The sequence below is a fragment of the Venturia canescens genome, chromosome 7 (assembly GCF_019457755.1).
Source record: "Venturia canescens isolate UGA chromosome 7, ASM1945775v1, whole genome shotgun sequence".
Classification (NCBI taxonomy): domain Eukaryota; kingdom Metazoa; phylum Arthropoda; class Insecta; order Hymenoptera; family Ichneumonidae; genus Venturia; species Venturia canescens.
Genome location: NC_057427.1, coordinates 16,151,988 through 16,164,891, shown reverse-complemented (window position 1 = coordinate 16,164,891; position 12,904 = coordinate 16,151,988). Strand labels below are relative to the sequence as shown.

The 12,904-nt window shown below is 35.7% G+C and overlaps 2 protein-coding genes across 2 annotated transcripts; both read right to left on the bottom strand.

Annotated features, from left to right (window-relative positions):
- Positions 1 to 11: 11 nt before the first annotated feature.
- On the bottom strand, positions 12 to 6,683 carry LOC122414238 (protein DENND6A). The gene is made up of 9 exons (XM_043425316.1): positions 5,954 to 6,683; positions 5,497 to 5,743; positions 4,670 to 4,942; positions 4,403 to 4,588; positions 4,053 to 4,300; positions 3,557 to 3,747; positions 3,200 to 3,468; positions 980 to 1,192; positions 12 to 787 (listed from the first exon to the last, which is right to left on the bottom strand). The coding sequence occupies exons 2-9, from the start codon at positions 5,644 to 5,646 to the stop codon at positions 587 to 589; spliced, it is 1,731 nt and encodes a 576-aa protein (XP_043281251.1). The 5' UTR covers positions 5,647 to 5,743; positions 5,954 to 6,683; the 3' UTR covers positions 12 to 586.
- Positions 6,684 to 7,245: 562 nt separating this feature from the next.
- On the bottom strand, positions 7,246 to 12,040 carry LOC122414235 (spermatogenesis-associated protein 20). The gene is made up of 12 exons (XM_043425308.1): positions 11,668 to 12,040; positions 11,130 to 11,493; positions 10,846 to 10,989; positions 10,696 to 10,785; positions 10,254 to 10,496; positions 9,979 to 10,158; positions 9,675 to 9,878; positions 9,366 to 9,558; positions 9,075 to 9,243; positions 8,763 to 8,971; positions 8,394 to 8,593; positions 7,246 to 7,966 (listed from the first exon to the last, which is right to left on the bottom strand). The coding sequence occupies exons 1-12, from the start codon at positions 11,805 to 11,807 to the stop codon at positions 7,706 to 7,708; spliced, it is 2,397 nt and encodes a 798-aa protein (XP_043281243.1). The 5' UTR covers positions 11,808 to 12,040; the 3' UTR covers positions 7,246 to 7,705.
- Positions 12,041 to 12,904: the final 864 nt, after the last annotated feature.

The following is a 12,904-nucleotide window of genomic DNA, read 5'->3' as shown; positions in this document are numbered from 1 at the left end:
AATGCCCAAAATTTACTATTAAAATAGATTTTAATAACATTAATCTCATCAGCGTTCACATTTCTGATGTCAATATTTCATGACTTATCTCATCGTTTCGTTTTTTTCGCCTCATTTTTATTCATGGTATAAAGTAATGCATGCGTATATAATAATGAGATTACGAATATTGTCGTAGATTCTGCAAAATAATTACGAGTCGACGGTCGCCGTCAAAATGAATAAAAAATATATATGTATATATAATGATGATGATGATGATGATGATGATGATGATGATGACAATAATAATTAGTATATCAATCGTACGTTGAATGTAATGGGTATGCTAAGATTGAAAATAAAAGAAATTATGACTGTACCTATAATCATGTGTAAGATGGACGTTCTTACAATTGACGAGGCTTCTTTTAAATTTACTTATTTTACGTAGCTTCTAATAATGGTTAATGAGCAACATAATGAAGCCTTAACGAGTATTCGAAGAAACGAAATTAAGGATCACGACGAACTGCGTCGAAAAACCTTTGGAGCAATTTTCTCTCTGACTAATATTAATTAAGAGCTATTCGGATAATGGGCAACGTCAAGATTCTTGGCTCAGTATTATCTTCAGATCTTCGGGCAGTGTCCTCGTTATATCGTTTATCCTTTCGCACAACATTTCGCGCACGGAATTCGTGATCGGCACATTTTCGTCGTAGCTTTTCTCTAATTTTTGACGTATTCTCAAAATCATGTCGACTACTTCCACTTCTTGCTTGTCCTGTACCCATGTTTTCAAATCCTGAAAATGTTTTCTCACTATTTAATCTATACTTATTGCGTCATCATTAACCTTAATCGATGTAAGAGTTTTCAAGCATTCTTCGAGTGAAAATCCGAGTCGCGTTCATATTTATTGGTTTTGTTTTTTTATCTTTTATCATTTTTTGATAATTCTCAGCATTTCGTATAAAATTTGAATAAATATTCTTACTGCTTGTGAAAGCGCTTCCAGTTGTATGGCTTGCAGTTTTTGCGTGAGTTCGGTGTAACGAGACTGGAACCATCCGGAGAAATTTGGTGACCTGAAGAACCTTCGGTACAATCCGATCCAGTCGCCTTTGATCCCTGTTGTTAATTGGGGCCCCGACGTGCTTAGAGTCGCCAAGAAATCATCCGGATTGAATAATTGAGGAATTGGCGTTGCCTTGAAAGTCATGCCATTCAGAAAATAATAAATTACTACGAACATTATACATATAGGGGCAAATCCATTACTTTTCGACCGCAGCCTGCATGCTTGGGTCAACGATATGGCTGCCGATTTTTTCCCAAAAAGTAGGTTATAAAATAAGATGATTTCACAAATTTGAAGTCCATTCATGAAATTTTCACCACTGTAGAATTTTTTGAAATTCTTAAGAAGTCATTTTTTTAGTCATTTCCATGATTTTTTAATGCGAACTCTATGCGATTTAAAGACTAAAGTATGAAGCGACATTTTTCTTCTTGAGCCTTCTACTTTTGAGAAGAAATAGTTTTCACTCCAAACAAAAATCCGGTCGAATTAGCACTCTTTTTTTAAATTACTATTTTTGCAAAATTTTCCGATTTTTTAAACGCGGCCGTTGCAATAATTTTTCACGTAGACGCCTTTAATACGGTTCTAATTTTTTATCTAGGCATATTCTATAACTGCATACACGAATATTTATATATTACCACGTAACTTTTAAGACATAGCCTCTCAAAGCTACTCGATTTCTGAAAAATTGCTGTTGTCAAACAGCTGACAATTTTTTCTATCTCAATGGAATAGCTTGAAATTTTCAGAGAATGGACCTCATTCTATACCTAAACAACACTGGAAATTTTCAGAATAGATTTTAGCTGGTTAGTGAGCTGTAAATTTTTGAAATGTTCCAGTTTCCCGTATTTTTTTTTTTTTCACGTTTATGGCGTAACCAATGACTTTTTTAATTGCACGTAATGAATTTACTCTAATTTTGCATCAAGTTGAAATAAAAACATAAAAAAACGTAGGATGTGTGAAACTGGAACATTTCGAAAATGTACAATTCACTAACCAGCTAAAACCGATTCTAAGAATTTCCAGTGTTGTTAAGGTATAGAATGAGATACATTCCTTGAAAATTTCAAGCCATTCCATTGAAGTAAACGAAATTCCCAGCTGTTTGAAAACAGCAATTTTTCAGAAATCAAGTAGCTTTGAGAGGCTGAGTATTAAAAGGAACGTGATAATATATAAATATTCGTGCATTCAGTTATAGAATATACCTAGATAAAAAATTAGAGCCGTATTAAAGTCGTCTACGTGAAAAATGATTGTTACGGCCGCGTTTAAAAAATGCGGGAAATTTCGTAAACATAGTAATTTAAGAAGAGTTCAAGAATTCAACCGGATTTTCGTTTGGAGTGAAAAATTCTTTTTTTTCTCAAAAGTAGAAGTTTGAAAATCGTTTTTTTTTTATACTTTACATTTCGAGGAAAAATCGGCAGCCAAATCGCTGATCCAAGCGTGCAGACTGCGGTCGAAAAGTAATGGACCTGCCCATATGAATATATGAGGCATTCCACACCGATTCAACACCGGAGTCTGACTCTTCACCTCTCTGATCGTAACTTTTTATAGTAGTTTTGTACTACTTCTCATGTTACATACCCATATCACTCTTCAATTTCTCATTTTGCAACTAAGTTGAGTTCAAATGTGAAGTTGAGGTGAAATTTACGAGAACACATGACTAATTAACACCGTGGATCAAGTTGAGTTTTTTCCTAAAAATATGTCCGTAAGTTTTGTAAATGACTCGTTCCTTCCAGCCACTAAAGTTGATATATTTTTTTTTAACACCTTTCAACAATACGGAAAGCCCAGATCTTTATATATATATATATTTTTTCAGTTAAAAAAGCTTTTTCCATAAGGAAAGCATCTGCGCCCACTTTGGCTCAACGCTTGAAAGCTTTTATATAAGAAGCGAGATTTTCATGACATTTTTTCAAACAAAATTATCAGTAAATGAGATCGCGCCCGAAAAATCTATGAAAAATTTTGAACGCTTGAACAAAAGCGCTAAAAAGATTGTAGGCAAAATCAGAGAAGTGAAGGTTCAGAGCCGGGTTGAATCGGTGCGGAATATTCTTGTAAGAACGATGGAACATAAGAAGAAACTGAAGACGTCAAGTTCACCTTAAAAGGGGATATGTTTTTCTGCAAAGGCATTAAGCTGGCGACGTATCGTTCCAGTGGAATCATGAAGCTCTCCGTAAGTTCGATCAAGTGACGCTTCAACATGGCCGTTTGAACTTCCCTGGGTCTTTTAGTTTGAGTGCCGCGCAATAATTTTTTCAAAATTGCTTTGTCCTTTTGCAAAAATGGTTTATACTGCGTATAAACGCCAGGCTTCGAATCGAGAATCTTCAAATTTTCTCCTCTCTTTATTCTGTATTTTTGTCCCTCTGCGATATCAATTACGAGTTGAAATAGATTCATTGATATTCAATTTGTGAATTGTGAAAATAATTGACAGAATTTTCGAGAACTTACCTGCGTTTGTACCTTCGCTTATTCTTATGATATGGGGCCATCTTTGGAGTGTTTTCGCAAAAAATGGATTTGTTACGCCGAGAATTACTGCAGGTGGACTGGGAGCGTCGGTCGTATATTCTTTAAATTCGGAATCGTGAATTGTGAAATAAGGACGATAATCAGAACAATACTTTAGCGGTGCGATTGTTCTGAAAGAAAATTCACTCATAACTCATTGATACACAGTATTTCATAATATTTTTTGTCAGACTTTAATTCTCTGAGAAGAACGAAATCTATTTTTTGAATTTTCATTTCGTATTTAGTGCAGCAAGTCTTTTAAGCTTTCACCGACAAAGCAAAAAACTTTACTGGAAACTTTTATAATGCTTATAATGCAAAGACTTTCACACATTCCTTGAAAAAGTATAAAAACTATCAATCTCTCTCAACTTTATTTCGATCCGGTAAATCGTTCGGTACGAACAATAAAAATACCATGTGGCTCACTTACGCGACCAATGCCTGCACCATTTCAGCGCACGTTGTCGGCGAACTAGCCATTACGACGATCGGTTCACTTAGTAAGACGAGCTCCCAGAGAAGATGAACGTGTGAAACGACGCTGCCTAAATTTTGAAACATATCGCTCTCATAAGGCGATGTGAGAATTAAACGACGTAAAGTTCGTTTATTAGTGACGTGATCCAAAGCGCTAACGGAAGGTATGTTTTTTTTATAATTTTTGTTTGGAATGTAAGTCTGAAACGGAATGTACACAATTTATATGAATAGAAATAAAAAGATATATCAATCGATTGCTACAAATTTCGAATGGAAAAAAAATTCATAAATTTTACAAACCTGAAATAAAGTTCCAATGAGTGGTAAATGAATTGTTTGTCCGGGAACCGGCGGAGGCCATTGATCAATTTCCTGAACCGCGACTTCCATCACTTTTGGTCCGGAATCAAAAAATTCAGGTGCGAGAAGAGCGCATACTTCACCAAATAGATTGACGAAAGGTAATTTTGAAATGATGACAACACTCTGAAATTTATAAAAGTTTATATCTTTATTTTGTTCTCACAAAGTGCCATTTGCGTGCAAGTACTTTATTGTTAGTATTACCTTCTGAAAATAACCTCTAGGTAAAGTTTTATCCTTCACTTGACGAAAGTAGACGTACCCCCAATAATAATCTTTGTCAGATTGCAGAAACGTGGGGGATTTTCTATCATATTCTTTCAGGGCTTGAAAAGTTTTTATAGACTGTTTGTTTTGTCTTATTCTAACATGATATTGCGTGTCCCCCATACAACCCGAATTCGAGTCCGGAAATGCCAAATAACAGACATTCGATCGTTCTTGTTCGGAAAGCTTCGTGTGACTTGGAAAAATTGCCTGAAATGAGTCATTATAAGTATTCGAATCTATATTAATGCGCTGTTGACAGTTCATCCGTTTGAAGCAGTTATGTCAAGAGAAAGTATTTTTATGAAATTGCGAGGAAATTTAAAGCATTCATTTCACATAGCGCTGTGCGATTAGTTTCTAAATATGGAAGGGATCCTTTTTATAAATTTCAGATCTTTCATGAAGATTCTACATTCCAATATATATATTCGTAGTGGGAATTGAAAAATTTTACACTTCTTGCAAAAACTGTAACATTTCCACAATTATTTTAAAAAAATTCTCAATATGAAATGACTTGTGACAAAGAAAAAATATATTTTTTTCTGATAAAGTATTGAATTATGAGCATTCTTTTATTGTTGAAACCATACTCATGTTTTTATGCTTTTCCTTAACGCGTAATGAGGGTTAAATATCCACAAAGCATGACCGGCAACATTGTTGAATATTTTCCCCTACCAATGTTCCATGTTGATGCATTTTCAGAAGAAACTGTATTTTTCCAATGAACATATGAAGAAATTTCATCTGATATTTACCTCTACAGCTTGACCAAGTTCAAGATCGAAAGTGACAATACAGATGCAATGCAGCCAATTTTCAAAGTTTTCCCACTTTGTTTTGACCATTTTCACTTTATCGTCGGTACTACCGTTCTGAATGATAACCGAAGTGGATGGATCTGACATAATTGACTCTCATAACTCTCTTAGGTCCAATTTGATGTCACATATTTTTGTTTGAGAATTAATGTGTGCAGAGAATCTTCCATCGTTGATCTTCCATCTAAGGGAAATTGGAGTAATATTGAATTATTTCTGGAATATTGTTAAAGATCCATGAACTACATAATGATAATTAGCTTTGAAAATTTCCTTGAAATTTGAATTCGTATTTGTTGAATGTCGTCGAAAGGAAGCCAAAAAAAAAGTCGACGAAACGGAGTTAATTATATTTACGATCATACGAGCGAATAAAAATTGAGGGAAACCTTACCTCTGGAATCTTCTTAAAGCATTGATAATCTTTTATTTACTCCAACTATAATAACAAACATTCCTTAAATATAACAGAAACGTCTCATCTCATTGTTTCTCGAGCACTAATGTTTTCTTTATAAACATATTATAAGTTGCACGCTCATAAAAATAGAGAAATAAAAATAGAAATAACGGTGAAAGTAGTTTACGATGTTCGAGATTCGAGACCGGAACCCGGAGATTTTTGCTTTCAATTACTACTGTATATTTTTACGGTGATATCACGCGAATATTTTTTTAAAATCATTCACGTATTTTTCATTCGAGATACTGCACGGCAGTTGGATTTCTTTATTTTTTACCAGTCGTTAATCTCTCATTACGTATACATATGTTCACTGAGACTTCTCGAACTAATTGCAATAACATCCGGAGAAATCTTCGCATCATCCCCATCAGGTTGCGTCTCCTACCGAACTATCTCACACACGATTCAATCACGCGAATGTCTCAGCGATTGTCGTCAGACCCGAATGGCGTGTGCGTTTACATACATGTTTTTAAGGATTTTTCTTTTTTTATACATCGTTTACAACACTTCAATTGGTCGTCTTACGAGCTCGAAAGACCCGCTTCCACCATAAGTATAAGCGTGTTTAAACATCGTTGGAATCGTTGGAATTTTAGATGAAACGTTTTTGGCACATTTTGCACAATTCGAGAATACTGGCGTACTGGCGACAACTACAGCGAAAGAAGGGGGGGGGGGGGGGGGTTTGAACAGCTGGAGCATCGTAAACGGGGATTCTAACCTATGAAACATCTCCCCCACTCGAAAATTATCCACAATTGTTTTTGGTACATGGTAAAAAAAAACATCGTCGTATGAGCTACTGAATTTCTACTATAATAATGAAACGCCAATTGGGCGTTCCGAGAGAGACAGTTGAAGTGAGTGCTTTATTGGTACGATCCATCAAAAGATTAGCTGACAGCGCGAAACGTCTCTACAATTTACATTGTTTTTTTTTCCACCAAACCTCACAAAAAAGAGAAATTAAATTAACATTTTTTGAGAGACCTTTCTCAATAACGTCCCATTATCAACCTTTGGAAAAAAATGAAAATACAGTAATCACACTTGATTTTTCGTAAAAATTCCACATCTTATTTTGAAACTCTAAATTGGGTACTTCACTCGCTACATTTATTTGTGTCAACAGTTCCAAAATTAGTGAAAAGTTGGAATTTGTTGGGTATTTGGATGCAGGTATAGATTATAAATAAATTTAAAAAAACCGGAAAAAATTAATTTTTCTGATAAAATATTTTATTATAGTATAGAAAAAGAGTGGAGTTTTTTGTCAATTCAACGAACGCATGAACTCGTCAATTGTTTCATCACTCCGCATAGTAATTACAAAATCGTTTCCAACGATATTCCCTTTAAATTTGAAATTCAAAGTGTATAATAATTGTCATCATACAGTTACTGGGTTTGACGTATTTGTAATAATCTTCCAATTTGTTCAGACAGGGATGCAAAATTCTTCCACAGCATTATCAATTGGAATTCACAGGCACAAAATTGATCTATTCTCCCTAAAAATCACAATTCGTTTGTCCTCTAAATTACTGCTTCCACTTCAATGCGATTTGTTTTGACGTAGCTTATTGTTACTGAAAATTTTGTAATTTATAATGCATTTCAGCAAATTCGTATACACTGAATTACCCAAGAATCATAATCGTAAGAAAACAAAGAGATTTATTCTCGCGAGTCCAACAATTCGGCGAGTTGACTCGGATCCGAGACCGGAAGAGAACATGCGTGATGTCGACAAACGTAAGCAGTCGCTTGGCCCTCCCTGGCACTCATTTTACTTGCTATCTCGTTTTTTTGATATACTATACAATTATGGTTGTATGGATCAACGAGAAGAAGAGACTTTGCCGGTATCAATCGTTCCCGAACTACATTCACCATTTCCTCAGTTTCCCTAGAGTCTTTTTTACCTGCAATAAATATCTGTGAACAAAAAATTTTTATGCACCAAAAATCAAAATACTAAACTGTAAATTGATAAAAATTGATAACAATTATGCTAAGACTCGACTATTGTTTTATCGACTTTATGAACGCACACCTTCACACTCGCATTCGAGGTTGATTTGGTACCGAATGACTTTTGAATAACAATTTTACATAAGATACGACACTGTTTAAATATACTCGCGATATTTTTGTTACGGTTGCGAGTACTTGAAAAATTCGTTAAAGATTCAAAGAGTACGTTGGATCCAGAAGGTGTTGGAAAATCAAACTGAGTCTGCATGCAGCCAAAGGTTTAAATCGAATGATCAATTTTTGTATTAGAACCTTCGTGGTTCGAAAAACTAAAATCACAATTATATTATTCTGAAGCAATAATAAACATTTGAGTTTTGTTTGTTACCTGAGTCGTTGAGTCGTGATAGTGCAAAAGAGCCGAAACCAATTCTGGCACCGCTGCTGGAATTCGTGTGATTAATCGATAAAAAGATGCGAGCAGCGCACCCGCTTTTTCTTTATAATCTGGTCGATCAAAAAAAGATGAAAGCCGCAATAAATTACTGCACGCTACGGAGTTACTCGATGGTTCGGCTCCGTCGCTATCTGCGATTTGTATTAGATGCGTTCAAAAACAGAAATCGGAATATGAGAATTTATCGAACAGTCCTGTTGAGAGAGCTAAAATGTTTTTCTGAAAATCTCTCTCCAAGTTGAACTTTTCTTACTATTTGTCATTTTTCAATATAGAAAAATCTAATGGCGATCTACGCACCATCTTTCAATCGCAGAATAACCGAACTATCTTGCAGAGTTGTACTGAAATAGCCTCCGTTCTCACAATCCCAAAACAATTTGTCTTGAATATCCTGAAGCTGCTGAGCAAATTCCAGCCAATGATCGTTCAGACTCGCTTCGTATAGATCAAGAAGACCGCTCACAAGGAAAGCATAGTCCACGTGGAATCCTTCGATCGGTGTCGCTCTGAAAATAAGAAAGCAAAAATGAAAATCGAGAATTAAAAACGCTGGTACATGAATATCTACATTTTGTTGATTGAAAGAAAATTTGCTGTCGCGTATCTTACGGCTGAATTATCGCGTCCTTTTCTCCTCTGTAACAACTCCTGAGTAGAACTTTTTTTGTTTTATCGAATAGATAACGTTCGACAAATTTAGCTGCATCTTCGGCATAACTCACGTATTTTTTATTTTTTGTAACAGACCCAGCACGTGCTAAACCACTGATAATGAGACCTGCAATTATCATTGTTAAGGTTTGTATTAAACTGTAGATGCAACAATAAAAAAGAATAATTTTAATAATTGTCTTATGATTTTAATGGGAGTATAATTTTTCTATTTGTTCACTCGTTTACCGTTCCATGCTGTAACGATTTTGCTGTCTAAATGGGGCCGGGGTCTCAAGGATCGTGCCTTGAACAGTAGCGCACGAGCTTCTTTCAAATATTCATTTGTTTCTTCAGTGTTCAGTCCAAAAGCATGTGCTGTTTCATCGACACTTCCGTAAACGATTAACACATTTTGTCCTGTTAGTTCACCGTGCGGGTCCTGAGGAAAATATTTTTAAACCCGAAAATTAAAATCACTCCAAAGTAGAATTGGATCTTTGAAAGAGGTCAATTATTTTCGAACTAAACGATATCGGACATAATATTTCAATTCACCTGACGCTTTTCAACATTTCCTTCTTTCTGAACGTGATAGTGATGAGAAAATAAGTCACTCAGTATTTTCACATGCGGTACTTTTTCATTGAGGACCTTCTGAATTTCGTCATGAGTCCAAACGTAAAATGCACCTTCTTTTTTAGATTTCGAGTTTTTTGTGGGCAAGGAATCAGCGTCTTCAGCGCTGTAAAAACCGCCTTCCTAAATATTTCAAATGATAATTGAAAGTTAATGTAACGAAAAAGATTCATCAGTGACAAAAAGAAATAAAGATTTTTGTTATTGAAGTAGAAATTTATACCGGATGTCGCAAATCACGAGTCACGTAAGTCACAATGTCATCGAGAATATCTGCGTAAAATTGATCTTTCGTTGCGAGAAAAGCGTCGGCATACGATCGCAACAGTTGTCCTTGATCATAGAGCATTTTTTCGAAATGTGGTACATGCCATTTGTCATCTACTGAATATCTTGAAAAGCCCTGTGGCACATTATACAATTTAACTTCCTTATGAATTCGGTAAATATTAAAAAAAGCTTTGCTCAGTGCTTATTTGGAACTTATTCTTCATTCACCTGTCCAACGTGGTCGTGAATACCACCATTCGCCATTTTTGTCAACGTATGAAGACACATTTCCAGACACTTTTTTCCCAATTCGCTGGTCGGATCGCGCGAATATTCGTGAAACAATAAGTTTAAATTAACTGGTTGAGGAAATTTCGGAGCTTCTGAAAAGCCTCCGAATTCTCGGTCGTAGCTTTGCGAAAGCTGTTCGACGCACGTTTTACCACAATTGACCGAAGGCACATCATTTTCCTGTTGGAAAAAAAAAAACAAAAACGATTATTCAACTGCACCACATGGAACTAATACAAAAACTGTGATCCCCTAACGATACAGATTCATTCCACATACCAAATAGAAACAAATAGAAACAAATATCCTTTACCAGGATAACGTTTAATTTGGTAATAGAAAGAAAATATATATGCGTGTATACATCGTTATTGCTTACCGAAGAACTCTTTTTGGAAGTTGCAGATCTTTTCAAAACCTCCAAAATCTTGGACCCAGATTGAAGCAAATCCTTTTTATTTTCCAGCCACTGAGAAGGCAAATTTTTAGAGTCAAGGTGAAGAAAACGAATGGCAAAAAAGTGTTATACCTGGTGAGCAACGGTGATTAAAACCTTCTCAAAACCAGGCTGACCATATTTGTCGCTAGGAGGAAAATAGGTACCACCTGTGATAGGGACTAAATCCGGAGTGAGAAAGACATTCATGGGCCAGCCACCGTGCCCTGAAATAGTCTAGATGGAGAGAAAAAGAAATATGATCTGCAATTGATAAATAGAATACAAAGGTGGTATATTGTATCTCAAACAAAATTATTTATAATTATTTATAAAACAAACGATATTGATAGCAAACAATTGGGTTTAAAGTCTACCTGAATAAAAGTCATGTAAATTTTGTCAATGTCCGGTCTCTCCTCTCTGTCAACTTTGATATTAATGAAGTAACGATTCATGATTTCAGCGGTGTCAGGATTTTCAAATGATTCTTTTTCCATGACGTGACACCAGTGACAGGTGGAATAGCCAACAGAGAGGAATATTAATTTGTCTTCCCTGCGTGCTTTTTCCAGAGCTTCGTCGCCCCATGGATACCATTGGACAGGATTGCTCGCGTGTTGCAATAAATAAGGCGATTTTTCAAGAGCGAGTTTATTTTGCTTGGAACATTGAGAGCTGTCACTTGAACTTGAAGCCATGGCTCTCGAGCTGATATTTATCATTATATTTCGCGGCGATCTGTCAATTTGTAGGTATTTCCGAATATCAGAAGCGTTTTTAACAACCTCGATTACATTTTTATCGATATTATATACACAAATACAATGAAAGTGTATGTATAAATACAATATATACGACACATCGATAAACAAGCATACGTCTGACGTGCTCTGATTAAATTTTTTGTCTTACCGTTCAACCTGTCGTCTGTTTATCGTTTGAAAAAACGAATCTGAACAAATGATACCAGCACCGTTATTGTTGCCGTAACATTTAAAAATTTCGGAGACATAACGAGCAACCGAAAGGATTGAACATCTTCCCGAAATCATAACATTCAATCCAACGACTTTTACACACGATTTGCTTCGAATCTCCGCGACGAAAGAAGCAAATAGTTCAAGCGAGAAAGTTACCTTCTATCGCCGAGCAGAATACATAAACTCTCGCTATCATCGGAATATTTTTCTTTCGTTTCTTTTTTCTCTTGTTATGTAAAACCACTGTAAAACAAAGAAAAAATATGACACACTCACACAACAACACACTCTTTGAACTCGGAGAACACTTGCGCCATGCGCCATACGCCAGTGGCGCGTCGATCAAGTTTGCAATATATAACTACGTTTACACGGCCCTCTTATTCCGGTTTTGTATAACAAATTTTGAAAATTTTCGAAAACAATTGGAAACGCTATCGCTCCGGTAAAGAGTCTCTGGCAGCAACTCGTCATATCTTATAAATGTACTTGTCTCAGAGTCGCTGCCGCGACTCTAGATACAGACGGGTATATTTATATATATTGACAAATATGCATTTTGTATATCTAAATTGATATAACTAAACCGGAATAAGAGGGCCGTGTAAACGTAGTCTATGTCTGCTTATTTTTGGCGAATGAGGTCAAACGCATATCCATACTTTTGACCGGATAACGTGAACTTTTCTCATTTTTTCATATTTATATTTTTCAGTGCTCGTTTGGTGGATATTAGTACCATATAATTAAAATATTAAGTAGCGGCTATTTTTTTTGTGTTAAATCAAATGCTTAAAATTTATGTGGCTGTGCCACGAACCAATACAACGTGAAATTGAAACTCAAATACTCAAATGCCCTGTGACTTCTGTGTTCTGTGTGAAACCAAGGAATTCAACGTACATAGAAGTCCAGTAGTTCTTACGGGCGGCCACGGCGGGCGGCTTGAAGACAAATCTGCCACCAATCCGTCGTTTGGCGGCCTGACATTCGCAATGTGACGTCACCGGTCATTGCAGTGTTTCCCCGCGAGTCGTATGGGATCGGGTCGTCGGGAGTTCGAGCCCTCATTGTTTTGATGTTTTTTTTTTTTATCAGATCAAGCCAAAAATGTTTGACATAATACTTTGAAGCTTATAAAAAGAGACTTCAATATGTCCGAATTAATT